This window comes from Oncorhynchus mykiss, chromosome 8 (genome assembly GCF_013265735.2).
Source record: "Oncorhynchus mykiss isolate Arlee chromosome 8, USDA_OmykA_1.1, whole genome shotgun sequence".
NCBI lineage: Eukaryota > Metazoa > Chordata > Actinopteri > Salmoniformes > Salmonidae > Oncorhynchus > Oncorhynchus mykiss.
The window spans coordinates 19,590,069-19,617,568 of NC_048572.1; the positions used below are offsets into that span (position 1 = coordinate 19,590,069).

At 40.9% G+C, this 27,500-nt stretch overlaps 1 protein-coding gene across 2 annotated transcripts in view; it reads left to right on the forward strand.

Annotated features, from left to right (window-relative positions):
- Nucleotides 1-2,515: 2,515 nt before the first annotated feature.
- Nucleotides 2,516-27,500, forward strand: part of LOC110529552 (lethal(3)malignant brain tumor-like protein 3) — a 39,488-nt gene continuing 14,503 nt past the window's right edge. For both annotated transcript variants that reach the window (XM_021611811.2, XM_021611812.2), the window contains exons 1-18: nucleotides 2,516-2,643; nucleotides 4,249-4,373; nucleotides 6,008-6,119; nucleotides 7,718-7,883; nucleotides 8,917-9,064; nucleotides 9,666-9,750; nucleotides 10,003-10,097; nucleotides 10,404-10,508; nucleotides 10,867-11,002; nucleotides 11,638-11,729; nucleotides 12,434-12,585; nucleotides 14,571-14,647; nucleotides 15,831-15,916; nucleotides 16,064-16,174; nucleotides 19,682-19,796; nucleotides 22,117-22,219; nucleotides 23,921-24,076; nucleotides 24,421-24,522. In XM_021611811.2, coding sequence (XP_021467486.2) covers nucleotides 4,266-4,373; nucleotides 6,008-6,119; nucleotides 7,718-7,883; nucleotides 8,917-9,064; nucleotides 9,666-9,750; nucleotides 10,003-10,097; nucleotides 10,404-10,508; nucleotides 10,867-11,002; nucleotides 11,638-11,729; nucleotides 12,434-12,585; nucleotides 14,571-14,647; nucleotides 15,831-15,916; nucleotides 16,064-16,174; nucleotides 19,682-19,796; nucleotides 22,117-22,219; nucleotides 23,921-24,076; nucleotides 24,421-24,522 — 1,949 coding nt within the window. In that variant the 5' untranslated portion in view covers nucleotides 2,516-2,643; nucleotides 4,249-4,265. The remainder of the gene's footprint in view (nucleotides 2,644-4,248; nucleotides 4,374-6,007; nucleotides 6,120-7,717; nucleotides 7,884-8,916; nucleotides 9,065-9,665; nucleotides 9,751-10,002; nucleotides 10,098-10,403; nucleotides 10,509-10,866; nucleotides 11,003-11,637; nucleotides 11,730-12,433; nucleotides 12,586-14,570; nucleotides 14,648-15,830; nucleotides 15,917-16,063; nucleotides 16,175-19,681; nucleotides 19,797-22,116; nucleotides 22,220-23,920; nucleotides 24,077-24,420; nucleotides 24,523-27,500) is intronic.

The window sequence follows — 27,500 nt, forward strand, 5'->3', positions numbered from 1 at the left end:
AAAGCACGCCCCAAGGCCCAGACCACTTCTACAGCATCATCAACACTCAGTGGCTAGAAATACACCTGAGTGGGGTGACAACCAACCTCTCTTCACATCACTGTGATGTCACTGCATACATATTCACTGGACGGTATTATTTTTTAAGCTATTAATGTGTGGTGTTGGCCTGTTGGGGTGTATATACTGTAACAGCTGCTGGAGCACCAGGAGGCAAGCCAGACATGACTCTGAGTAAATTAAATGTAAATAGGTCACACACTTCTTTAGAACAGTGGAATTCACTGCTTCTCTGGCCAGTTGATCAACAGCATACTGCACAGCAAATTGGCCAGTGTTACCTAGTGTAGACTTTTCAGTGTAACTTTTCTATGGTTGATTCAGGAGTGAAGTTAACTCTGTAAGTGTTCATTTAACACTCATTGGTGTAAAATAACCAGAGTGTTGGCATTAATAACCAGAGTTGAGCTCTATTGCTGGTTGGTTTTTAGAACAGTTTGATTCAATATCTATGCTTTTCATGTATATTGATTGATTTATTAGTCTTATGCTACTCAAATATAAACAACATTTTTCTAAATCTGTTACTTGGACTTAATCCACCGGTTACTGAAATGGTTGTTCCAGTTTAGATGCTTTAGGTAGTCTCATATTTTAGTCTTCCCAATCCAGGCAGTCATTCTGAATACAGGTTCCAGGCGAATACAAATTCCAAATGTTGGATATTCCCAGTCTAGCTGTATTCCAATAGGAATTACAGATCACTTTGCAAGCCAGCATGAGTTTCAGGTCACTGTTTTAGGTTACAACTAGGCCCTCAAAATAAGGTGTTATGAAATATGTACGGCATTGTCTAAAATAATGACAGTTTAATGATAACATATTCACTTAGGATCTCACTTGGTGAGGTCCATAGGACTGAAAATGAATGAATGCAACAACGATGTCACTGTCACTAACAAATACAGTCATGGGTTGTAAACTCTACAATTCACTCAATAGGAAAGGCACACTGGGAAATAAGACTTTACACTTAGCAATGTGTTAATTTAACACTGAAAAGTGTGGACTGTATAGACACTGGAACAATGTTAAATGTAACACTCTACAGTGTTGATTTAACACTGGAGAATCTGCTGTATGTGTGTGTGTGTTTATGTATGTGTATGTGTGTGTGTGTGTGTCCTACTACATATGATCTCTGTAAAACTGAACATATTCTTGAATGTTTAGAGTTGAGACATTGAACAGGCTCCTACGACAGTTGTTAAAACCATGACAGAACTTTGAGGGAAAGCAAACAAGTCCTAAGCACTTAAATCATTATCCCAGTCATAAACCCAGTCTTCAGTATGTCTTTTGACAATCACCCTCAGCACAGCATCATCAGCACAGCATTATTTGAGCTTCTTTTCTTTTTAGCGAATTAGTGACACTGTAACTCACTAATCACTAATGTTCTATACAGTGAGTGGATTGTGCGGTGACGCCAATCATGCATTAGAGAAGAGACAGATCACCAACACAAAGCATGTCTTCAGTTAAATACTCAGTCATATGCAAGAAAGGGCTCCCAATGAAATCTTTGCCCGGATGCCATTCCAATATGCACATTCCATGAATTGAAATTGAGCTCCATAAGTAACAAATTAAATGTACACTATGGTGATATGCAACAGCAGTAACACCCATTCCAGTATGCATTAGCCAGACATGCTCTCACAGAGCAGTCCATAATAATCTGATGACAACGCATGAAAGATTTTATAGAAAAAGTAGTCATACATTTTTTTAGAACTGAATGCATTGGTAATGATAAGCATGATTGACTACAAATCTGCACAGATAGCTACTGTACATTTGTCTCTAGACAGCCATTACTGATGAAAGTCATACATAATGTATTCTACTCTAACGTTATGTATTCTATTATGTACTGCTACTTTTACTGAAACAACTCTAGATAAACTAACTAGAAGTCTCAATAAAGGTATTTGAATTAAAAAGTAGGCCATGGATTAGTGTTTTTCATTTTGATGTCATTACATCAAGTTGAGACAATTTGTTCATAGTAATGGAACTATAGCATGATATAAAGAAACGTTGTACATCAATATTTGCATGGTTTCTTGCACAGGACTCACAAGCACAGATTCATTTTAGTATATTAAATGCAACGAAAACGAGCTTGCTGCGTACTATAAACCTAAGCACAAAATTGAAAATGTGTTGATGGCGCACTACGTACTATACAACACAATGTCGGTAGTGAAACGTTTTCTGACGTTCTTTGTGCTATTTCGCAAGTCACCCCGTTTCACTGTCGACAAGCACACTGGGTTGTATTTTTAGTAACATGGTATTCGTGCTCTTGTATTCCCATTATCGCATATTTCATTCTCCAAATATCCACAACGCATCAATAATCATTTGCTGGTGCTTTTATTTCGATGGCAACGTTATGCGACAAATAATGGTTAAATCTATAAATATTTTGTTACTCAACCAGCTAAAACTTTCGATATTGCCATCATGTGTTCTTCAGTCTAGCTGGGGCACTCACTGCAAGCACTCGCTCAGAGCCACGCTCATGCGCATTGACGGCTGCCTGGGCAATTTGTCAGTACTCGTGGGAGAATTTGGGTAAGAAACAGACAAATTAAAACAAATGTACTTTACGATAAAACAGTCAATGCAGGAAATTATGTCTTATTGTAATTAGTGATCTATTGTGTAGTCTAATACTTTCGTGAGAGGTTCATTGCGACGGAATTTGACCAAAACTTAGCAATAAAGTACAAAACGACTGGACGTGTCATCAATAATATCAGCCAGGAAGAGGTTCAATGTAAAGCGTTAATCTATTGCGTTCTAAAATTGTAACAAAAGTTGCGTTGAAAATTACTGCAATCGATAGAAAATATGTTGCGCTACATTTCTTGTCTCTTGTAGACGTATATAATAATGGTATATTGTACTCTTTCAAGAATAATGCGCTTCAGTGTAATTCCCGGTTATGGATGTGGAAAGGAGGAACTGTGCGCTTGACAAGCGATTTGGACTAAAATATTTATATCACCATTTCCTTCCAAAAAGCTGTCAAGGCAGTTAAATATAATTTTTGTTGTAGTGCAACGAGTCTGCAGGCCTGCCGGTGAGAATTATATAGAGTATATTCCAGCTCCGCCATTTTGGGAAACTGCCTTTAAAACACATTAAATAGTATCAGAGCAAAGAAAAGTGTTTAGATCTGATACAATGCATGTTGGGCGTCTTGCTAAGGGACATCGCTACATACCTGTAACACTCCTAGTTGGAATACAAAGGAAATGCGAACTGGTTGCGCCCAACCGAATAATTTAACCCCACTCGTAATAAAAACTATTTGACTCAAAGAGCTCGAAATAAATATGAATAACCCTCACAACCGGTAGTGAGCATCTGATGATAAAATCTAACACACGTGGAGAATAATATGTGCACAGTCAACATGCGGAATTTTCCTTTGTAATAATATTTTTGGATCATTCAAAAAAGTATTCCCGCAACGATGCAATTTTGACGCTTAGCAGATAGGAGTAATCCTTCAAATAGTTTGGGTTGTAAATTAAATTATATGCTTAGGTCAATTTGAAGTTACTTCCATATTGCAATTTCAGAAATGACTGTCAACGATTTGCTGTTGATATAGGCTACTGTAACTGCCTGAATGCCTATAGCTTATGGGCGCATACATAAAACATAAATTATAGCCAATACCCTACCCCAATGTCAGGAATTGTATTTGAAAGACAGCAATATTGATGCATCATATTGCATAAACTATCAATAATTCATATTTTCTATAAAATATATTAGACATTTTCGTCTCGATTTTTTGTTCAGTGATTTCATTGTTGAATAGGGTCTGAAAGTTTCAAACGCAGTCGTCTTAATGTTGTCAGCAATGACCTCTAGTGGTTGATGCACGTCATCGAGTTCCAATCACATGGCTTCCGCTGTTTCGACAATAGTGAAATATTGTTGCAAAGCAGCTCTGTGAAATATTATTGAAACATTGTTGCCAATCGGCTCTGTTGAACGTCACTTTGTTTTTCTTCATTTCATTTGAGTTGCACTTTAATTAGCTAATGTAATAAAAAGCCTTATAAAGTCAGTTTATGTACATTTAGTAGGCCTATGACATATTTATTATGCAGTGCATTATTAATTGTCTGGCTTGGCTTCATCTATCATTGTCTATTTCAGATATCACCATTTTTAATATGGATGAGTCTACAAACATCACAAATGCAGTAACCCCTGATTTTGATGTGTATGGTGCCATGGACTGGAGTGAGGGTGTTGGGACCTTACCTGGGAGTGAGCTAAAGGTACAGATCACCACAATAGCCAAAAAGGTTCAATATTGTCATATACATATATATACAGTACCAGTCAAATGTTTGGACACACCTACTCATTCAAGGGTTTCGCTTTATTTGGACTATTTTCTACATTGAAAGCGTTGCACACTCTTGGCATTCTCTCAACCAGCTTCACCTGGAATGCTTTTCCAACCGTCTTGAAGGAGTTTCCACATATGCTGAGCACTTGTTGGAAGCTTAACCTCCACTCTGCGGTTCAACTTATCCCAAACCATCTCAATTGGGTTGAGGTCAGGTGCTTGTGGAGGCCAGGTCAACTGATGCAGCACCCCATCACTCTCCTTCTTTGTCAAATAGCCCTTACACAGCCTGGAGGTGTGTTGGGTCATTGTCCTGATAAAAAAAATAATAGTCCCACTAAGCTCAAACCAGATGGGATTGTGTATCGCTGCAGAATGCTGTAGTAGCCATGCTGGTTAAGTGTGCCTTGAATTTGAAATAAATCACCAGCAAAGCACCCCCACACCATCACACCTCCTCCATGCATCACGGTGGGAACCACCCATGCAGAGATCATCTGTTCATCTACTCTGCATCTCACAAAGACACAGCGGTTGGAACTAAAAATCTCACATTTCTTGGTCCAAGCAAGTCTTTTCTTCATATTGGTGTCCTATAGTGGTGGTTTCTTTGCAGCAATTCGACCATGAAGGCCTGATTCACACAGTCTCCTCTGAACAGTTGATGTTGAGATGTGTCTGTTTCTTGACCTCTGTGAATCATTTATTTGGGCTGCATTTCTGAGGCTGGTAACTCTAATGAATTTATCATCTGCAGCAGAGGTAACTCTGTGTCTTCCTTTCCTGTGGCGGTCCTCATTAGAGACTGTGTCATCATTGCGGTTGATGGTTTTTGCGACTGCACTTGAAGAAACTTTCGAAGTTCTTGAAATATCCGGATTGACTGACCTTCATGTCTTAAAATAATGATGGACTGTCATTTCACTGTGCCTATTTGAGTTTTTCTTGTCATAATATGGGCTTGGTCTTTTACCAAACAGGGCTATCTTCTTATTCCAATCCTACCTTGTCACAACACAACTTATTGGCTCAAACGCATTAAGAAGGAAAGAAATTCCACAAATGAACTTTTAACAAGGCACACCTGTTAATTGAAATATATTCCAGGTGATTACCTCATGAAGCTGGTTGAGAGAATGTCAAGAGTGTGCAAAGATGTCATCAAGGCATAGAGTGGCTATTCTGAATAATTTGTTTAACACTTTATTTGTTACTACTTGATTCATATGGGTTATTTCATAGTTTTGAGGTCTTCACTATTATTCTACAATGTAAGAAATAGTAAAAACATAAATGAGTAGGTGTGTCCAAACTTTTGACGGGTACTGTAAATATTTGTATTATACCAAGCAGAAAAATGAAACATTATAATGAAATTAAATTAGCCGTTTTTGTAATGACAAATGCAATGTTATATATAATTGTGTACATCATAAATTGTAAAAATCATAATTCGTTTTAGTTTTTCCTGACCATGTTGCATGGCCCTAATCACAGTATTCATCTAAATATAATTAATATAATTACTCCTCACGTGTGTGTGTGTGTTATGTTTATCAGTTTAAGGTGAATGAGTTTGGAGTCTTGGAGGTCCTAACAGAGGAGGGAGATGATGAGAGGGTGAAGAAGTCTCTTGCTACCACTACATGGGCAGTGCCCACTGTTCAGGAGGGTAAGATGGCATGGTTCAATGTACACAACTTTGATATGCTCCCAACAGGGATATATTTGTGAGATGTAAGCCTACACTTGTACAATGTTTGTATCCCCATTGGGATCTTACATAATATGCACCTGTCTCTCTAGCACCTGACCTGGTGGGATGTGCATATATTTACTCTTTCATCTTCCTCTTTCAAGTAAGCATGTTTAACTGACGGTTTTCACTACCTTACCACATACCACATACACAATCTTCAAGAAACGACTTCACATCAGTAGTGGTGGCTTTGTTTTTATGACTATTCACAACACCAGATAATTACATCAGGTAACTGTGCTTTCTGAAAAATGCTTTCATCTTTTAGTTTAGGATACCTCTGATATATGCATTTTCCACAATATTACATTGTCATAATTGTGCCTAACCTTATAGGTATGATAATTAGTTAAATTGAGCTCAAAGCTAAGAAAGTGATGAATAATGATCATTAAAAGTGGTCAGCTGTCAGCTATCTATTGGAGCGTTTCTGATTAGCTGAGATCTCAAATGCCTTTAATGTACAGTATGTGTTAGTTTAGCTCGTGGCTATATTGTTGTTTAAAAATATAAAATAGGGTATCAAATATAATTTTATTTGTCACATACACCGAATACAACAGGTATATACCGTGAAATGCTTACTTACAAGCCCTTAACCAACAATGCAGTTCAAGAAATATAGTTAATAAAATATTTACTAAATAAACTAAAGTAAAAAATAAATCAAATCAATCAAAAGTAACACAAAACATTTCCATAACAATATTGAGGCTAAATACAGGGGGTACTGGTACCGAGTCAGTGTGCGGGGGTACAGATTAAATACAGGGGGTACCGGTACCGAGTCAGTGTGCGGGGGTACAGATTAAATACAGGGGGTACCGGTACCGAGTCAGTGTGCGGGGGTACAGATTAAATACAGGGGGTACCGGTACCGAGTCAGTGTGCGGGGGTACAGATTAAATACAGGGGGTACCGGTACCGAGTCAGTGTGCGGGGGTACAGATTAAATACAGGGGGTACCGGTACCGAGTCAGTGTGCGGGGGTACAGATTAAATACAGGGGGTACCGGTACCGAGTCAGTGTGCGGGGGTACAGATTAAATACAGGGGGTACCGGTACCGAGTCAGTGTGCGGGGGTACAGATTAAATACAGGGGGTACCGGTACCGAGTCAGTGTGCGGGGGTACAGATTAGTCAAGGTCATTTGTAAAGTGACAATTCATAGAAATAACCAGCAAGTAGCAGTAGTGTAAAAACAAAGGGGGAGGGGGAGTCAATGTAAATAGTCCGGGTGGCCATTTGATTAGTTGTTCAGCATTCTTATGGCTTCGGGGTAAAAGCTGTTAAGGAGTCTTTTGGTCCCAGACTTGGCGCTCCGGTACTGCTTGCGGTGCATATGACTTGGGTGACTGGAGTATTTGACCATTACCCTGTTCTTATTGACCCTGAGCTTAGAAACGTTTCATTAGCCACACAGGAGATGGGTGAGGATGACTTTGTGACTCTCTCTCTTTCCCTTTCTCCCTCTTTCTCTCTCTCTCTCCCTCTCTTACTCCCTCCCCAGCCCTCTCAGACAGTGCGTGTGTGGCGGTGAAAGAGGAGAGGCAGGAGGGTCAGTGGGCCCAGAGAGGCCTGGTGTGTGTGCGTTGCCAGAGGAAGGGCTCCCCCGTGGATTTCCTGTCTGACTGCCTTCACTGCAGCGAGCGCTGTCTGCAGCAGGACCAGCAGGAGTGAGTGGGCTGGGGAGGACTAGAGATTTATTAGGGTCCAGGGGGTCTGGCCTGGTCCTAACTGCAGTGTCTGCCTGATGCTGTGGGAAAATATTATGCTACTTTCTGGTAGTTGAACTGCTGTTTATTGAGCTCTTGAGGTTATTCCTTTTGTAATAACTTTCCCTTATGTACAATACACTGAAATAATAGCGGTGACAGACTCACATAGTCAATGTTGATATCATACACTGATGCCAAATGATCAACTATTTTGAAACACCAATATAGATTAAAAAAAGGTTGTACTGGTATCATATTTTCTCTTTCTCAATTTGCTCATATGAACAACTATAAACATCCTTCATTTGCTTAAAAAAAAATCAATGAGTCTCCCTCCTAAAATGTTTTTGGGGCCAGCCATCCTATGCAGAGTGGAAGCCAGGAATAATCGATCAGTTAGTTAATGTAAAGACTGGTGGTGATGCTAATGCATGCTCTGAGCTGGGGAGAGAGAGAGCCAGTGCTGCATTGCCGTGGGCACCATGTATCCATTGTCTTATAGGAGGAGAAGCTGCCAACAGAACGTTACATCTTAAAGTGGTATTCCCTCTGTGGATTTACGACTGCCATGGCAACAGAGAAAGGAAAATACTGCCTATGCATCCTATAATAAATAGTTAATTACACTTAATTAGAAACATTTTGAGTTAGATTACAATAAAAAATATATCTTTTTTTGATTTTGCCCATTTTATAGCTGATGATGATACGATTATTCATAGGCAGCCGTCACCAGGAATAAGTCAATGTAGGCACAATGCGTTATGAATATGAAATACATGTGGTCCTCATTTACATTTTTGACTTCAATTATTTGCCGTGAATTAACACTGTATTGAGCTGGTCATACTTTAGATATTTTGACAGAAACATTTCCCAGTTGAGTTATTACTGAAACTATAGTTTTTAACAATGATAATCCTTTTTGCATAACCTTTTAGAAACCTTCTAGTTTCTAAATCACTGGTACTCTGTGTTCTTTCCACTGCAGTGAGCTGAAGCTGAAGAAAGAGGTGTCTAAGAGCAATGGGGAGGTGGTGGGGGTCAGCTGTAAGAGGCCTCTGCAGCAGTACAAGGAGAGCCTAGCTGACAAGATGGACACCACAGAGGTCCTGCCTGACGACCATGATGAGGACTATGTCAGTATTACTTTATACTCCAACGAATATTGGACTTTTTTGTTTTTTACCAGTGTTGTTATCCGGAATTCTTATCCATGCCCCCCCCCCCTCACTTTTACAGACATTGTGTACCTACTAAATCACTCCCAACATTTTAAGACATTTACTGATATTTCATCACATTTTGTAGATGTTGCTTTTGTGATATAAAGACGCTATAGACAAATAGTTCCAGAGCTCTCAGTCTGTACATTTTTTTGCATCACTCCAGATTGCACAAGATTATGAGGGATGATACATTAGCCTTACATGTCTTTCACTGCCGAGGTGTCGTAACTAAATTAATACCTTTTACAAAGTTCTGTGACCTGATTGGTGCTGAAAACTCGCTGATAGTCTCTGATTTATCATTAATGTTTCAAAATGGAAACATTTCAATGTATACACAAATTCAGAATTATTTCCATACTACCTCATAAATACTTTCCTGATTGCCTGCACCAACATATCACATTGCTCTAGTCTATACTGTATTTGTGAGTATTCTTAGGCTCATTAGAATGTTCCTGAATATTAGAGTGTTCTAGTGTGTAAATCCTGCTGTTTGTGCATCAAACAGGAGGAGAAAGACAGCAGGAAGGCGACGCGTGGAGCTCCGCGAGGCAGGAGGAAGCGGAGGGGGGATGCAGCCCTGCTGAGACACAGTAAGTAGAAACAGGCAGTGGAAGGGGCACCTGTATTTTCTGTGTCCCAAATGGCACCCTATCCCCTATGTAGTGCACTTTGGGGCCTGATCAAAGGTATAGAGGATCGGGTGCCATTTGGGACTGTCTCTTGGGACAGAATCTTCTCACTATTTCCAAATCACTATATTCCTATAATCACTGCCATTGCACACACACAAACTGTATGTAATAATTGATTGCTTGTTACAATCAAATCGTTATTTATGGCAGCTGTTCCATATGGAGGGAAGAAGAAGTCTTGGTGTTGGGCCTCCTATCTGGAGCAGGACAAAGCCATCGCTGCCCCCACTAAACTGTTCAAAGAGGTGAGCTATCATACCCCCCAGGCCTGTCTAGAATTGGTTATTAACTGAGGTCTAACCCATTATCATTCTCTGTTTCCTTCGAGTCATTCTAATCTTTCTCCTATTTCTCCTTTACAGCTTGTCATTCAGCGTTTATATGCAATTTCACAACAAGGCTACATTGTGTCCTGCATGTTTAGAGTTAATTTATTCAACTCATTAATCATATTATTATTTTCCTACAGCAACACTGTTAAGTTCATTATTTATTCTACATAAGTCTGGGAATATGTATTTTAAACTAATGATGTCCCATTTTCCTTTCAGCACCAGGCCTTCCCCCAGAGTAAGAATGGATTCCGGGTGGGGATGAGGCTGGAGGGTGTGGACCCAGAACATCCCTCCATGTACTGTGTGCTCACTGTAGCTGAGGTAACCTCTCACCTCGACTCATCATCGCTGCCCTCTTAGAGGAGTCTCAATTCATGGCATGGATTTCTTCAGCTTTGGGAAGATCTGAAGCAAAGTCTGCATTGTCATTGTTCTTGTTCCAGTGCAAAGCAATAGTTGTGTTCACTAACATGTACTGTATGTGTTGCTATGCAATGGCATTTAGCAAATTACAGTATTAATACGACCATAAATGCTTGTTTGGTTTTGAGTTATGTCTACTTTTCTATTTTGGCATCATGTGCACTTCTGGTCAGTATTCTGCTACTTCATCTCTGAGTAGCAAACACAGGATGACCATGTTAGGTATGAAGATGCTTAATGCTTCTTCCATGTTTAGGTTTCAGGACACCGAATACGGCTTCACTTTGACAAGAACTTGGACTGCTATGACTTCTGGGTGAATTCCAACTCGGCAGACATCCACCCTGTGGGATGGTGTGAGAAAACGGGACACAAGCTGCACCCCCCCAAAGGTAAGAGACATGCTACCTTTGACAGATATCCACCTGGAAAAGATAATAACGTATGGATTGCTTGTCATTTTGGATGGGATATTTTGAAACGGTTACTTCAGCACTTCCTCATCTTCTTCTCATTAGTATTTCCTTACTGCTGTATTGTAATTTGAGCTAATTTGCATCAACAGGGAATTTGAATTATTATTATGTGGATTATTATAATTAGTGGCCATTTTTGTAGGGGTTGATACATTTTTTTGTAAGGGAAAATCAAGTCTGACATTTCAAAGTATAATCTTTTTACCTCAAATACACTACACGTCTTATTTAAGACGCAGGAAAGTTCTCTTGCAACAGGGTGATCAAATTAATATCCTACATCTGTATGCGAGACTAGTCATTTAGGGATGGTTACAGTGTGTATACTTTGACAAGCAGGTGTGCAAGCAGGTTACCCATGGCAACTGGAAAACGGTTCTAAACTATTTTGAAAACACAAAGAACACAAAGATTTTATTTATATGACTTCTATGTATGATTACTAGCACTGTAATTTAACCAGCGATATTTAATAAGGAGTAAAATAATTTCCCCCCAGTTCTTAATGGAAACGTGACTATAATCCTTGTCATTTCTCTATGGATGGACAGGTATGAAGGATGAGGAGTTCAGCTGGTCGTCATACATCAAACAGAGCAAAGCCCAGGCAGCTCCCAAGGCCCTGTTTGAGAATCAGAACACGGTAAGAGAAGCCTACAGAACTAGATTTGGCCGGGGACACACTCCGATGCATGAACACAAATGAAATCGACATTCATCATTGTCCATTTTTGACCGTCAGAAGTACAACTCAAGTAAACTATTTTCGGACGAGTCGCATTCATATTTTGTCAATCATCCCCGTTGTCATTCATCCGGCAACAGATGACTCCCATTTTAAAAAGCATTTGCTCCATCCGAAATTCTCTGACACAAAATCTCAATGTGTCCACTTTCATATTGCTTTAGTAGTAGCGTTTTACCACCACTTGGTAAAAATGTTTAGTTAAGACTACACATCATTCATTGAAGTACAGTACTTGACATCAGCCCATTCAACATAGATTTGACGCTGATGCATGTGCAGTTTAAATGGTTTAAAGTACAGGTGTGGTTTTCTACAGCAGGAAAATAGTCCTGCAGCAACAGGAAATGTTAATTATTATGTGGATTATAATTAATTGACTTTTTTTTGTAAGGGTTGATACATTTTTTCTTAAGTCTGACATTTCTAAGTGGAAATTACAAGCCTCAGAAGCCTTCAGAATACACTACAAGTTTAAAATGTCCTGCATTGCGAAAGTTATCCTACAACAAACAGGGTGATCAAATTAAGATCCTATATCTGTAGGGTTATGGATGAAGTAACTTTTGCCTTTGAGTAACCGTCCTATGTATATTTTCCAGACTGTCACCCCTTTAGGATTCAGAATTGGGATGAAGCTGGAGGCCATTGACAAGAAGAACCCCTCCTTCATCTGTGTTGCCACAGTAACAGACATGGTGGACAGTCGATTCCTGGTGCACTTTGATAATTGGGATGAGAGCTATGACTTCTGGTAATGTCTAACTTTGTGATTACATTTCCTTCAGTACTCAAAATCAAAGCACTGTATCATCACCAGCAGTGATTTGTGTTAACTGATGCCGTATCATAATCATATTGCTTTGGAGTCTGTGTTGGTTTAGCTTGTTGCAGAATTGGACACTAGATGGAGCTAGATTATTAAAACAGAAGGTTTGTGTCTGGGAGGAGAAAATCATTGCCTCTTACCAAAGTGTTTGTTATTTATATTTTACACAAGCAAACATGCTACATCACTTGAATCTGCATTATTGCTTTCAGATTTGGAAGACAAAAATGTCTGTACCATGAATTATTATTTTGACACTGGCACGCACATCACTTTTCTCACAATTATTTAGTCTTATTTTTTCTCCCTTTTATTGGTTTCTTATTGCATTTGTTTGTCTCACAATTCTTAATGCTTCCGTTTCCCCCCTCGGTTTTCATCACTCCAACCCTTGTTGATTGTCACCATTGTGTGACTTTCTGACTGAGAACTGCGTGTGTGGTTACAGTCGTTACTGTCAATTCATGCCCACTCTGACCTCTCCCAGCTGTGGATTTAGATTGTCAGCCAGGAGGAAGCCTCAGTCTGCACGATGCAGGAGCTTGTATTGGTTGAATTATGGATGATCGTCAATAAATCTCAAGAAGGAGTTAGAGAAAGAGTAGAGCCCAGAGCGGCTAAGGTAGGAGCAGACTCATCCAGGGAGGTGACTTTCTCACACGTGATGTCACTACGTATCACATCAGCCAGTTACAGCCAGTCACAGGCCACTCCAACATCACAGCTCGGGCCAGAGAGCAGCTAAACTACTCCACTCTGCTCCACCCTGACCTGGCCAGAGAGTAGGACACTAGGGGGGAGTGCAGCGATACAAATTATTTTGGTTTCATGTGCTGAAGACATCTATAAATCGGTCTACTAATACAGGACTAGTAAAAGCCCATTGCACTACTGAGATTATTCCATACTGGAATACCGCAATAGGGATTGGCTTTACAGTATGTTGAGTACATGGTGAAATAGTAAACAGTTTAACTCTCCAAAGATATTTCAGTAACAGCCTATTGGACAAGTAAGGAGGGTTGCAATATACTAAACAGATTTGCAAGCCCCTTGCAATTTATCCAGCAATGTCGATGCAATAACGGCATCATAACAGTAGTAATACCTGTAGTTGCACCTAAACAATGCTACTCATCAGGTCAATGATGTGCCCTCCATCATTCAGTGATGGGTGAATGTTGTCCTACTGATGTTTGTCGTGCAGAGAGGTATTCTTAGGAAGCTGTGAGAGAAGTGTCCTTTCTCACCCTGACTGTCCTGATACATCAAAGTGTATGGTGCATAACATGCCATCATGGCTAAATGCACACCACAGTGTCAGACTCTGTCACATTGTCAATTGATTTATTCCTCTGTCTGTATTCGCAGTCATTAACATGATCCTTATTCAATCACTCATAACAGTGGGGATTCATATCATAAACTTCATGTCTTTAACAGTTTATGGAGACAGGGGGAAAGGGAAAGGGGGATACCTAGTCAGTTGCACAACTGAATGCGTTCCACATTTAACCCAACCTTTCAGTTTCTGGCCGAATGGCAGGTAGCCTAGTGGTTAAGAGTGTTAGGCCAGTAACCGAAAGGTCACTGGTTTGAATCCCGAGCTGGCAAGTTAAAAAATATCTGCTGTTCTGCCCTTGAGCAAGGTAGTTAACCCCCAACAACTGCTCCTCGTGTGCTGATGATGTCCTTTAAGGCGGCCCCCTGCACCTCTCTGATTCAGAGGGGTTGGGTTGAATGTGGAAGACATATTTAGCTTGAATGCATTCAGTTGTGCAACTGACTAGATATTCCCTTTCCCTCTTAATGGCTAGGCTAACTGCCGCCAAGGAAATAGGAAAGGGGGAAATTTGACATTGGTGAGCTGATGGCATTTTAACCACTGTCCTTCTCCTGCTCTTCTGTAGGTGTGATGCAACCAGTCCCTACATCCACGCAGTGGGCTGGTGTCAAGACAACGACAAGATTCTCACGACCCCTCCAGGTGACATACTAACTCCTGTCAATCATTATTGTCACTATTTGTCCTGTAGATACCAATATGTAGTGTGTAATGATGACTGACCATACAGTTATACACGGAACCCAAACCGGCTGCGCGCGTGCGCCATCGTGCATAACTGTATTTTGTCCCCCTACACCAAACGCAATCACGACTTGCAGCGCGATCTGCGTCATAAATAGAAAGGAGTTCTATTTTATCCCTTGGCATCGCAGACGCTCGTTGGCGCGCGCGAGCAGTGTGGGTGCAATAATTGAATAACATCGATTTCTACATTTATTTTGCGACACTCGCGCACGCGAATTGTCCGGTCTGTTAGATGCGTCGTGTGCGAGCGTCGCAAAATAAATGTAGAAATCCATGTTATTCAATTATTGCGCGCGCCAACGAGCGTCTGCGATGCCAAGGGTTAAAATAGAACTCGTTTCTATTTATGACGCAGATCGCGCTGCAAGTCCTGCCTCTCCCATCTCCTCATTGGTTAATAGAAGCAGGTACCCACGTGCCATCTCCTCATTGGTTATACCCACGTGGGTGATTGAAAGACAAAGTGTTTTGCCGGTTGTTGTGGTAATACTATGAAAGTGTAGATGCCAATCACCATATAAGTTCAAAGATGAAAAAGCCTGGAAGGAGAAGAGATGACTAGAAACAATTCGGTTGTCCGTTTTTCAGTGGATTCATTGTTCGAGTAGAGGACCTTGTGCATTTCAGGTAAAATAACAACTCAATGTTTTAAATCTCAGGACAAATTAGCTAGCAACAGCAAGCTAGCTAAATAGGACAAATTAGCTAGCAAGTGCAAGCTAACTAGCTAAATTGCCATACATGTTTTATGCTTTTCGACCTGTCCCCAAATTAATGTAATTGGTTCAGAGTTTGTTTTGATATTTTAACCTGCGTGTCGTGATCGCGTTTGGTGTAGGGGGACAAAATAAATGTTTGCACGATGGCGCACGCGCGCAGCCGGTTTGGGTTCTGTGTTAGAGTAAAAAAACACATGAAAAGTTCCCAAACAGATGATCTGATCTATAAATGATGTTATTCCACTGTGGAGTAGACAGATGGTTCCGAGTACCAGAAAGCACAAGGGACTTTACCCGCCTGCCCACTCACTACATAATATAGCATATAATAACATCCTCAATCTTTTTCCTTGCTCTAGGTTACCCCAGTGTCAAGGATTTCTCCTGGGGAAAGTATCTGGAGGAGACCAACTCATCACCGGCCCCTGCCAGGGCTTTCAAAGGGGTGAGGCTGTTTCTCTCTATCCTCGGCCCGTAAGACGATGTGGCAGCCCCCCATCCACATCCAAACACAATTTAATAGAGTAGCCTAGCTGGCTGTCTGCCTGCTGCAGAGTGACATATGACATGCGGCCCCCCTCTCCCTCTACAGAAACCCCCTCACACCTTCCTGCCACTCATGAAGCTGGAGACGGTAGACAAGAGGAACCCCATGCTTGTCAGAGTGGCCACCGTGGTAGACACTGAGGACCACAGGATCCAAGTGAGAACATATCTATCACTCTCTATCTACTGTAAACTTCTCCTTAGATCGCGCACCCAGCCCATCCATGTTTTTGATCTATGCCAGAGCAAGCACACCTGATACAACTTGTCAACTAATCATCAAGCCAATGAGTAGGTGAATCAGGAGAGCTAGTTCAGGAGCTCCCCAAGGAGAGCTTTGAGACCCAATGATCTATCTGACTCCTGTCACTGTGTCTATCATTATCTATCCGTGTCTATCTGACCCCTGTGTCTACCGGTATCTACAGAATCTGCACTCCACACTGGATTCATTCAAAATGGCAGTGTCACTCAGCTGTAGCGACACTTCTATCTGTGTCAATAACTAGGAATGCTCCCTTCCTCCTATCACTAGTGTGTAGTTCAGACCGGGAGATGAGTTTCACCAGGTGTTATGTGTGGTTCAGTTCAGCTGTACAGGAGGATTAGCCATTACATCAATCATCTGCACTCTGAACTACAATATGTCACTTTTTAGATTTGAAAGAGTATAATCTTAGATGACAGCATTATATGCCTAATCCGAGCTCTGTATAGCGCCTATATTTCAACATTTCTCTGGAAAAAATGTAAAGGAATTTCACATAGAAAGTTGGAAGGAAATGAAAGGGTCCTTTATATGGCAAATAAGTGAATTGCACTGATGTACTGCATTAGGAATGAATCAAAAAATGATTAAAGTCCCTGGCATTGTCACATCCCATTGTCCCAGTACATTTTTTATGTAATTTGTTATATTTAACTAGGCAAGTCAGTTAAGAACAAATTCTCATTTACAATGACGGCCTACTCTGGCCAAACCCGGACTACGCTGGGCCAATTGTGCGCCGCCCTATGGGACTCCCAATCACGGCCGGATGTGATACAGCCTGGATTCGAACAGGGTACTATAGTGATATGCAGTGCCTTAGACCCCTCGGGAACCCGAGTGGTGTCAAATGAACATCTGCCTGAATTTCTCAGTGAGATCATTTTGAGGAGCACTATAAGCTTCACTTTCCATGAACTCTGAAGTGAACAGTAGTTCAGTGCCAGTGGCCAGCCTGCTGCCTGGGGGGAGTCATGAGGGGATTGTATTGTGCTGGGACATTAGTGCAGGACAGGTATCTATCCGCAGAGGGCAGTAGTGTCACCTCCCCCTTATTCTCTCATCCCTCTCTCCTCTTCTCTAACCTGCTTCTCCTGCTGATGGGCCATAGAGTAGTCTTTCTTTCCCCTGCTCTCTAGCCCTACAGTATGTCAATGCCTTTACCTCAGCCTTATTTATGTCTACACTGTTCAGTCATCTCAGTCTAAACCCTTCTGTCCATTGAGCAAAAATAACCCTTCATAGCATATCTCCACTCTATACAGTCCCTCAGGTTTCTAAAGTCCTAACCCCTACCTGTCCACCTACTGGACGATTACCCCGATTCATTCTCTGATTCATTCTCAGTTTACATATTTATTCATGGATCTACCGACTCCAGGAGAATCCTTTTTCAAATCACGCAAGACAAAATGTTTGTTTTTATTTGGAATTGTAAACCAGATAAAATTAAACAGGCATATTTATAAAACGATCATGAGTTTGGAAGGTTAAAACTATTCAATATTAAGGCATTACACCTCTCTCTTACAGCCTCCATTAGTCAAAAATGATATCTAAATCCAAACTGGTTACTAAGAGAGGCCCATCCTATGCTTAAGAGTGGGCTCTTTGCCTTTTTGCAGATTAAAACCGTACATTTTCGGTTTATTGACAATGGATCCCTGTTTAAGTATCCTCCTTTATAAATTAAGCCATAAAGAGTTGGCTACAATTTCAATTTCATCCTCCAGGAAATGCAGATCAAATATTACAGCAAATAATATGGCTGAACTCCACTGTACTGATAGAGAAAACAACAATTTTCTTAGAAAACATTTACAAGAAGGGTATAATATTTATGAAGAACATTGTAAACAAGGATGGTAAAATGATGTCACACAAGAAACCCCCCCCCTGGATTCACCTGGTTAGTCTATGTCATGGAAAGAGCAGGCATTCATTTCAATTTAAGCTATTATATCAAATCCTTGCTACAAAAAGAATACTCAATATATGGGGCATTGAACAGTCAGCATTGTGCAGACTCTGCCACGAGGAAACAGAATCAATAGAACATGTTTTCTGGTACTGTCCATTGGCAGCTCGCTTTTAGGGGAATGGTCGTTATGGTTGTTATGCCAGGAATGGTTGTTATGTCATAATATCAGGGTTCAGATGGGCCTGCAAACTGTATTGTTAGTGGATCTGAAAAAATGTGATCAGTCATTGTGAAATATCATTACACTCTTCTGTAAAGTATTTATTTTTAGGGCAATATCGTCAGAAATGTTACAAATAGGGAGGTTCAGGACCCTCATAACACATCACAGTCAAGTGGAGGGATGTATTGCAAAAGGAAATAGCAAAACTGTATTATACTGGGAAAGATGGGTTAGACTGTGGACATTGGAGGGTCGGAGTTAAGATCACAATGAATGGTGGATTTACCCGCTGTGGGTGAACATTCAGAACTTGCAGAATGAGGAAATTAGGAATAGATCTATAATTATTTAACTACATGTACCGTACATATGAGCGAAAATAGCTGTAAGTAGAAGTATTGTTATCAGTTAGTTTACTCCAGTCAGGAGAGGGGTGATACGGTTGGAGACAATACATAAGAAAGGGGAATTAGAAATTATGCAGAGTTAAATTGATAGAACCCAATACCTATCAACAACATTCAAGCTGATCTACCTCCCCCCACACTCACACACAAATATATTAAATAAGTCCTAACCCCTAAACTGTACTCTACTTTCACTCCTCCATTCATATACAAGCCTTTAGATGTGATCTGGACCTCTGTCCTGACTTTTATCTTCCATTCCACCACCACCATTCCAAGGCAGTGTTCTCTAAATCTCCTTCCATCCCCACCATCACTATCACTCACACACAAACCAACACGACATGCATTTCATGCTCTCATTGTCCTGCGTTATCTTACTGCTTCCCCTTCTCCAGTTCCTCTGAAAACCATCACTTGCTTCATATTTCATGTTGTCTTCAACTGTAAAATAGTAATAAGGGGGTTCAGCCAGGGAGGGAAGAAGGCTGTAGACTAGGACGCTCTGCCTTTCCACAACTCCCTGATGTGCTCCTGTCTCCTCTTGTTTGCCCCAGACTGTGAAGCACACTCTCATTGTCAGGAGTGTGAATCAGAACTGAGGGAGAGATAGTGATCAACTAGGCTGTGTGTCTGCCTCACATAGATAGCAGGGCTAGCCAGCTGTAAGAGGCAGCGACAGGGGCTTCAGTCGGAGACAATACTTGTCAGGTAGACTGGCGCAATCAGTAGTTCTGCTTCTTACCTCCAAGACATGTCCTTATCATGTCTACCATGGTTTTGACAATCTCTTTTCCCCACATTTCTATATTTAGCTATTGTCCTTGGTTTGTGTGTTCCTTTAGATCCATTTTGACGGCTGGACGGATAAGTATGACTACTGGGTGGACACAGACAGCCCAGACATCCACCCTGCGGGCTGGTGTGCTAAGACAGGCCACCCCCTCCAGCCCCCGATCAGTGAGTGGCTTTATGACTCATCCTAATCTGTTCATGTCCAGCTCCCTGCCTCAGTTCAAGACCTATGGTTCATAGCAGACACACTCAGAGCCAGGCCTCCATTGATCCTGCTATTTCTCATCCCATTCCATCATAAATGGCGTAATATGCTTTCCCTGAAAAGACGGTTCCAACTTTACATTGTTTTAATCTGATCTGCCGTCATTATATTTAAGAAGTAGTTGAAGCCTTGTTTGTGAAAATAATTGCTCAAAATAACTCAAGATGTTTGATGGCTCCCGAGTCCGGCTCCTGAGTCCTGTCCTGAAATCATGTGGTCAATATCCTGTATTTTACCCAGAGGATGCTGGGAGCAGAACAAAGAACTTCCCTCTGCCTCCCCTTCCTGATCATTTCTCCCTGTGTAATGGTGTCCATGGAAACGTGGAGTGGAGAAGTCGATGCTGCCGTCATATTTCAGAGTACAGAGCTACTGCTTCACATGGCAGCTCACTCGTGTCATAAGGACAGATTCAGGGAGATATCTGCTTTTTCTCTACCTGTATGGCTCTCATTAGTACCAACTCCTTCTGAGGTTGACACCTACTCCTTGTGACTCTGAGGCTATCCTAATATGGACATTGTACTGCCCATTAGCATTACATGAATCCAATAGATTTTGTAACATTATTCTAGGATGGTTTGCCTGAAGTCATGTTGTGGATAATGTCTCACTAGGTACAGTGCAAGTCAAACGTTTGGACACACCTACTCATTCAATGATTTTTCTTTATTTTTACCCTTTTATACATTGTAAAATAATAGTGAAGACATCACAACTATGAAATAACACACATGAAATCATGTAGTAACTAGAAAAAGTGTTAAACAAAAAATATATTTGATATTTTAGATTCTTCAAAGTAGCCACCCTTGACCTTGATGACAGCTTTGCACACTCTTGGCATTCTCTCAACCAGTTTCATGAGGCAATCACCTGGAATGCATTTCAATTAACAGGTGCGTCTTGTTAAAAGTTAATTTGTGGACTGTTTTGTCCAAAAGTCTTGAAGAAATTCTCACATATGCTGAGCAGTTGTTGGCATCTTTTCCTTCACTCTGCAGTCCAACTCATCCCAAACCATCTCAATTGATTTCAGGTCAGGTGATTATGGAGATCAGGTCATCTGATGCAGCACTACATCACTCTCCTTCTTGGTCAAATAGCCCTTACACAGCCTGGAGGTCCTGTGATAGTCCCACTAAGCACAAACCAGATGGGATGGCGTATCGCTGCAGAATGCTGTGGTAGCCATGCTGGTTAAGTGTGCTTTGAAATCTAAATAAATCACAGAGAGTGTCACCAGCAAAGCACCCCCACACATCACACCTCCTCCTCCATGCTTCACAGTGGGAAGTACACATGCGGAGATCATCTGTTCACCTACTTTGCATCTCACAAAGACACAGCGGTTGGAACCAAAAATCAAAAATTTGGACTCATCAGACCAAAGCACAGATTTCCACCGGTCTAAAGTCCATTGCTTGTTTTTCTTGGCCCAAGCAAATCTCTTCTTATTATTGGTGTCCTGATTCACACAGTCTCCTCTGAACATTTGATGTTGAGATGTGTTTGTCACTTGAACTCTGAAGCATTTATTTGGGCTGCAATTTCTGAGGCTGGTAACTAATGAACTTATCCTCTGCAGCAGAGGTAACTCTTGGTCTTCCTTTCCTGTGGCAGTCCTCATGAGATCCAGTTTCAACATAGCGCTTGATGGTTTTTGCAACTGCACTTGAAGAAGCTTTGAAAGTTCTTGTCATTTTCAGGATTGACTGACCTTCATGTCTTAAAGTAATGATGGACTGTCATTTCTCTTTGCTTATTTGAGCTGTTCTTGCCATAATATGGACTTGGTTATCTACCAAATAGGGCTATCTTCTGTATACCACCCATACCTTGTCACAACACAAATGATTGGCTCAAATACCACAAATTAACTTTTAACAAGACACACCTGTTAATTGAAATGCATTCCAGGTGACTGCCTCATGAAACTGGTTGAGAGAATGCCAAGAGTGTGCAAAGCTGTCATTAAGGCAAAAGGTGGCTACTTTGAAGTATCTCAAGTATAAAATATATTTAGATTTGTTTAACACTTTTTTGCTTACTACATGATTCCATGTGTCATTTCATAGTTTTGATGTCTTCACTATTATTCTGAAATGTAGAAAATAGTAAAAAATAAAGAAAAACCCTTGAATGTAGGTAGGTGTGTCCAAACGCGTTTGACTGGTACAGTAGACCCGAATGTAATATCTCCCCTCTCCTCATCCCCAGGTCCACAGGAGCTGTTTGAGTCATCAGGGCAGGGCGGATGTCCCACTCCAGGGTGTAAAGGTGTGGGCCACATCAAAGGAGCCCGCTACTCTGGCCACCACAGGTGCTCTCTCTCTCACAGCACTCAATATGGCTGGCCAGGATTAAAACTTCCATCTACTGGAAACTGACACTTATAGGGCTCCCGAGCAGTCTAAGGCAATGCATCTCAGTGCTAGTGGCATCACTACAGATCCTGGTTCGATTCCAGGCTGTATCACAACCGGCCGTGATTGGGAGTAGCATAGGGTGGCGCACAATTGGCCCAACGTCTTCCGGGGTAGGGTTTGGCCGGGGTAGGCCGTTATTGTAAATCATAATTTGTTCTAAAGGTTAAATAAAAAATTATACAAATAACACCAACAGGCTTCATATGGTCAAACTGGGTCTTCTTGCTCATTGATCAACCGGGTTACATGTATTAGCCGATATTGTAGCATAGACATCCGTAATGCAAAAGACACCCAATATATGCCTACAGCAGCTGTGTTAGGTCTGGATGTCAACAGTTTTGGTATTGTACATGATCCACACGTACCTGTATGCCCCTGAGGTGAGGCTGTATATAGGCTGTATAATTGGCTGTGTGGAGCTAGAAGCACAGCCGTGTAAGCGCATGAGTGTCACTCTCTCCCATCAGTATTCATCACCATTCTTTCCCTTTTCTCCTAAGAAACCACATCTCCACTCTCCATACACCTACAATGATGCATCTGCATCAGCTGGCTTTCTTACAGCATATACCCCTCCAGGTGTAGTATATCTACTAATGTGAGCAGAAAAATATTTGCAGAAAAGGCTAAATGACTCTGACGTTTAAGTCCTACATTATATATTTACCTGAGGTCATAGATACTGCGGTAGAGACACTTTTTAATGGGAACACTGTACCATGGTTCAGTATCTGTAATGTAAGCTGATTAACCTTGGAGTCTGAGTACATAATGTAGTTTATTCAAATGTATCTATGGAATGAAGGGCGCTTTATCAGGATGTGTGGGCTAACCTGGCATATTAAACAGGTAGCGCCACAGCTAGCTATGGACAGAAATAATGGGGAAGATCCTCATTTTAATAAAAATGTGTGACAGTGGCCAGGGAGGAATGAGAGAGGGATTAGAGGAGAATGAGAAAAAACGCTTCTATTTCTCTTCTCTCCTCTCATCAGTCAGTGGTCGCAGTTACTCAACCATCCATACCCCCATGTATATGCAAATATGTTGTTTATATATTTCCTTTTTAGTGGAGTTAAAGTATGTTTCCCCCAAAGTTAATGAGAAGTTGTACATTACACAGGTGGGAGGTGATAATGCACTGTGAAGAAGTAGTCACAGTCTGCACACTGCTATTGTCTGCAGCAAATGTAAATGTGCTTCCAAATTGAGATTCATCACCCTGGAATTAATTACGTCAACCCCAGCGACTCAGAATTCTTTGGTTTGCTGCAGTGACTATTGAGAAGTACTTGGAACTGTGTAAACTAACATGTTTTATAGCAAAATCATATTTTGCCCGATTAGACAGGAAAGAGAGTCTGTGACACGCTCTCAGTGTGAGACAACTTCTCTATTCTCATTATTTATTATTGCTTTTATTGATTCTGTCCCCAAGAACATTGATGTGTGAAATCATATCTTGTCTGATGGTGACATATGTTATGTTATGTTACCTTATTAAGTTATAATGAAGTCCTATTATGAAGTTGGTATTACACAAAGTCCTTTTTCTGAAATCAGTCATTTGTAATAAGTTTTCTGATTTGCAGTGCGGTGGGATGCCCATACTCTGATCTCAACATCAACAAGGACTCAGTGCTGCCAGACCGTCTGAGTGGTGAGATGCCAGGGTCAGGAGGACTGGGCCGACCCCGACGGGCAGAACCCAACCCAGAGAACCACCCAGCTCTAGCTCTCACTGCAGAGTAAGGACCAATTAGTAACCAGAACACGCTCAGAATGCTCTTAACTAATCAACATTCTCAGACATTCCCAGACAGATGTTGTAGGGGGAAAAATATACAGTATAATTCCTGAGTTTGGCTGAAACTATCATCGTGTAGCTTCATATTTTGAAATATAACTGCATTTCTAAATTCCTTGAAGCATTTTAGCTGCTTAACACCCAAATAAGTGTGAACAGCCCTCATCTATTTCTGTCTGAAGTGACTAAACATTCTTAACAGTTCCCCGCCAGCCATGGCTCTCTTATTATGGATGTTCTTTCTGCACAACTTAAAAGCAATTCCTCTCTCTGACAATTTCTTAGCAAACACTTAAGCGCCAACACAAATCACCTGGAAAAGCCTGGCAGGGGTGAGATGGCTGGCAGCGGCATGGCGAAACCCGCCGGCACAGAGCCCAAGAGGAGGTGAGTGGCCCTTACAATGCATGTGAATAACCCTGCTCTCCGGAATGGCTGCCAGACCTCGCATTAAATCTGATGGTGGTGGTGTGTGACTGTACTGTATTATTACTGCCTGCCTGCCTGCCTGCCTGCCTGCCTGCCTGCCCGCCCGCCCGCCGGTCCAGTGTTGGACTCTTGATAGGACTGTGAGGATTTGATAGTCACGTAACTGATTTGATAGTCACGTAACAGGTTGTGACTAGCTTGTGAATTTCTGATGTTGGTGTGAAATCTGCGAGACATGACTCGATCTTCACTTCTCCCAAGCCTGTTGGGGAGTTGCAGTGATGAGACAAGATCGCAATTGGATATCACAAAATTGGGAAGAAAAAGGCAGTGAAATACAATACAAAATAAAAATTCCCCCCCCCAATTGTTTTTTATATAGTTATATTATGTAAGAATAATGGTGCAACACTAATAAATACAATAATATTTTATAACAAATGTGCGTTCTTACACGTTGGATAGCGGTCACTGTCCACGGTTCTGAAACATAATCTTCAGTTTGCCGTTGAATTGGTGCCTTTCCCTGTACAGTACCAGTCAAATGTTTGGACACACCTACTCATTCACTTTTCTGGTTACTACATGATTCCATATGTCTTATTTCATAGTTTTGATGTCTTCACTATTATTCTACAATGTAGAAAATCGTTTTTTTTTAAATAGCTGGAATGTGTGTCCAAACTTTTGACTGGTACTGTATGTTGCTTCTGTATGTGCATAATAGCAAAGTTAACCAGCATATTGGTGTTGAGAACACCAACCCTCACTCAACCACAAACTGTAGTATAAAGCAATTTCACAAATGTGCTGTTTTTAATCTTTGCCATGCTGTAATAAAGGCTTTTTCCCCGTTAGACTGGTATTACTTTTAAATTATTTAGTGTTGTTTACACTGTTCCAAACATTGTGATCTAACAACACCTGTTTGTCACACATAATATGCACGAAGCCTTGTATAACCAGCCTAAGAAGGCCTAAGAGCGCTTCCTGTTTAGTCTTAATAGCGTAACCTTCTTAGGCCTATATTTCAATATATACTGTAGGCTACTGCAGGGGTTCCCTAACTTTTTATGCCCACAACCCCGTTGTTCTCGCAACCCCAACCACGTGATTTTTTTTATTTGGGGCTATGCTAGTCAACATTATAACAGTATTTCTGACGGTCTATTCAACTCAGCCCCACATTAAAAGTATGTGATGGTATGACAGGCAATTGCAAATTAGTCTGACATAATGTATCTTATCTCACCACCACTAATGAGATGGGTGAGCTTGACCTTCTCAAAGTTAGAGGGCTTGGACGACAGTAAACACCTCATCTCTGCTGTCACATCCAACCTGGATCTGTATTTGGTTTTAATGCAAACAATAGCACCGAATCCAGCTTCACACAGATACTGTATGAGCTGGCAAAGGCTACTGTGAGTTTTATGGTGGTTTCAAGACAACTGGGAACTCTGAAAATACTAAGTCGAATCATGATGTCCGTGATCTTCAGGTCAGAAGGTCGGGGCTCTAGAAAGAGGTCTGAGTTCCCGAGTTGGAATCCTGAGTGAGGATGATCAGAGTGAGACTGACAGCAGGGTATTCCCTTTGAGTCAAGAACAAAAACTCCTCCGTAGTGACCCGTGAATGCATTCGGTCACATGATTCATCCGTTTTTCATCAATACAGCCATGCAGCACACTGAACATCCCCTGGCTGTTTTATTCTCGGGAATCGTGAGACAGAACATTATGTCCTGGTGAATAACATCCCCTGACATGTATAGTGAACAAAAGTCAATGCATGCACATCTTGGTCCTCACAGCTAAAATCCATTTGGAGAGCATAAGCTGGGGAGTTTTTGAGTCATTTAGTCAGTCTCCTCTTGATTGCTCGCAATAGCATGAATTCTTTGTTTAACAATGTAATCTGACAAAGGTATTGATGTGTTTGTGTGCCTCTGTCACCCCACACATTGTTTTCACCATATCAATTGCGGCCAGTAATATCAAAGTCTCCGCAATAGTGTGTGGTTTCATAGTGTAACAGGCCTAGCCATTCACCGCAGGAATAGTTCAAGTGCAACGGTCAAGTGCGGCCTTTTCCCATGATCTAAGGACGCTCTCTGGTTGAATTTTAGATTTGATTAATTTTCATTTAGATATTTAAGGTTAACCAGATTGCAATGATTTTGAGATACAATTTTATATTGTATATTAATGGTTTTATCCCCGACCCCATTTTCACATCAGGCTACCCCACATTGCGTCGCAACCCCCAGTTTGTGAACTGCTGAGCTAATGTATCAATCAATTATTTGTTCATGTCATCCCACAGCATACGAGTCATTCATGCTTTGATAAGCAATCAAGCATAAAATAAGGGAGCTGAATAATTAGCCTAAACAATAAATAAATCGCAATTTGCGAATGCATGTAACTGTTTTTGATCTTTGCTTTCTACGAAAAATGTTTTGGTTAGAACAGACACTGGTACACAATTTAGTGTTGTTTACACTGTTCCAAATGGTCAAAAAAAGATATAATATTGTAATCTAACAGCACTTGTTTGGCACACATAATACTTACACAGCGTGCTTGCATGATCTACAGTATTTTCCACAACTAAGTCAAATACATCTGACTTCCCCTTTCCCTCCTGGGAACCAGTAAACATTCGCCAATTTCAAGTTCCTATTTCCCATCCGCTGCATCAATTTTGCTGTCGTGTTATGGCGTTCAGAGTTTGTTATAACCAATTTATTGATGTGATTATTATTTTTGATTTAACTAGGCAAGCTATGCCGGATTAAGTGATATGACATGCTATTCTATAAAATCTTTTCTCCGTAATTAATATTACCTGATTGAGCTAATCATGTAAATGTACTAGAGAGTCGGGGCACCACAAAATAATATTTATAGAGCTGTTATCTTCCGAATAAACTC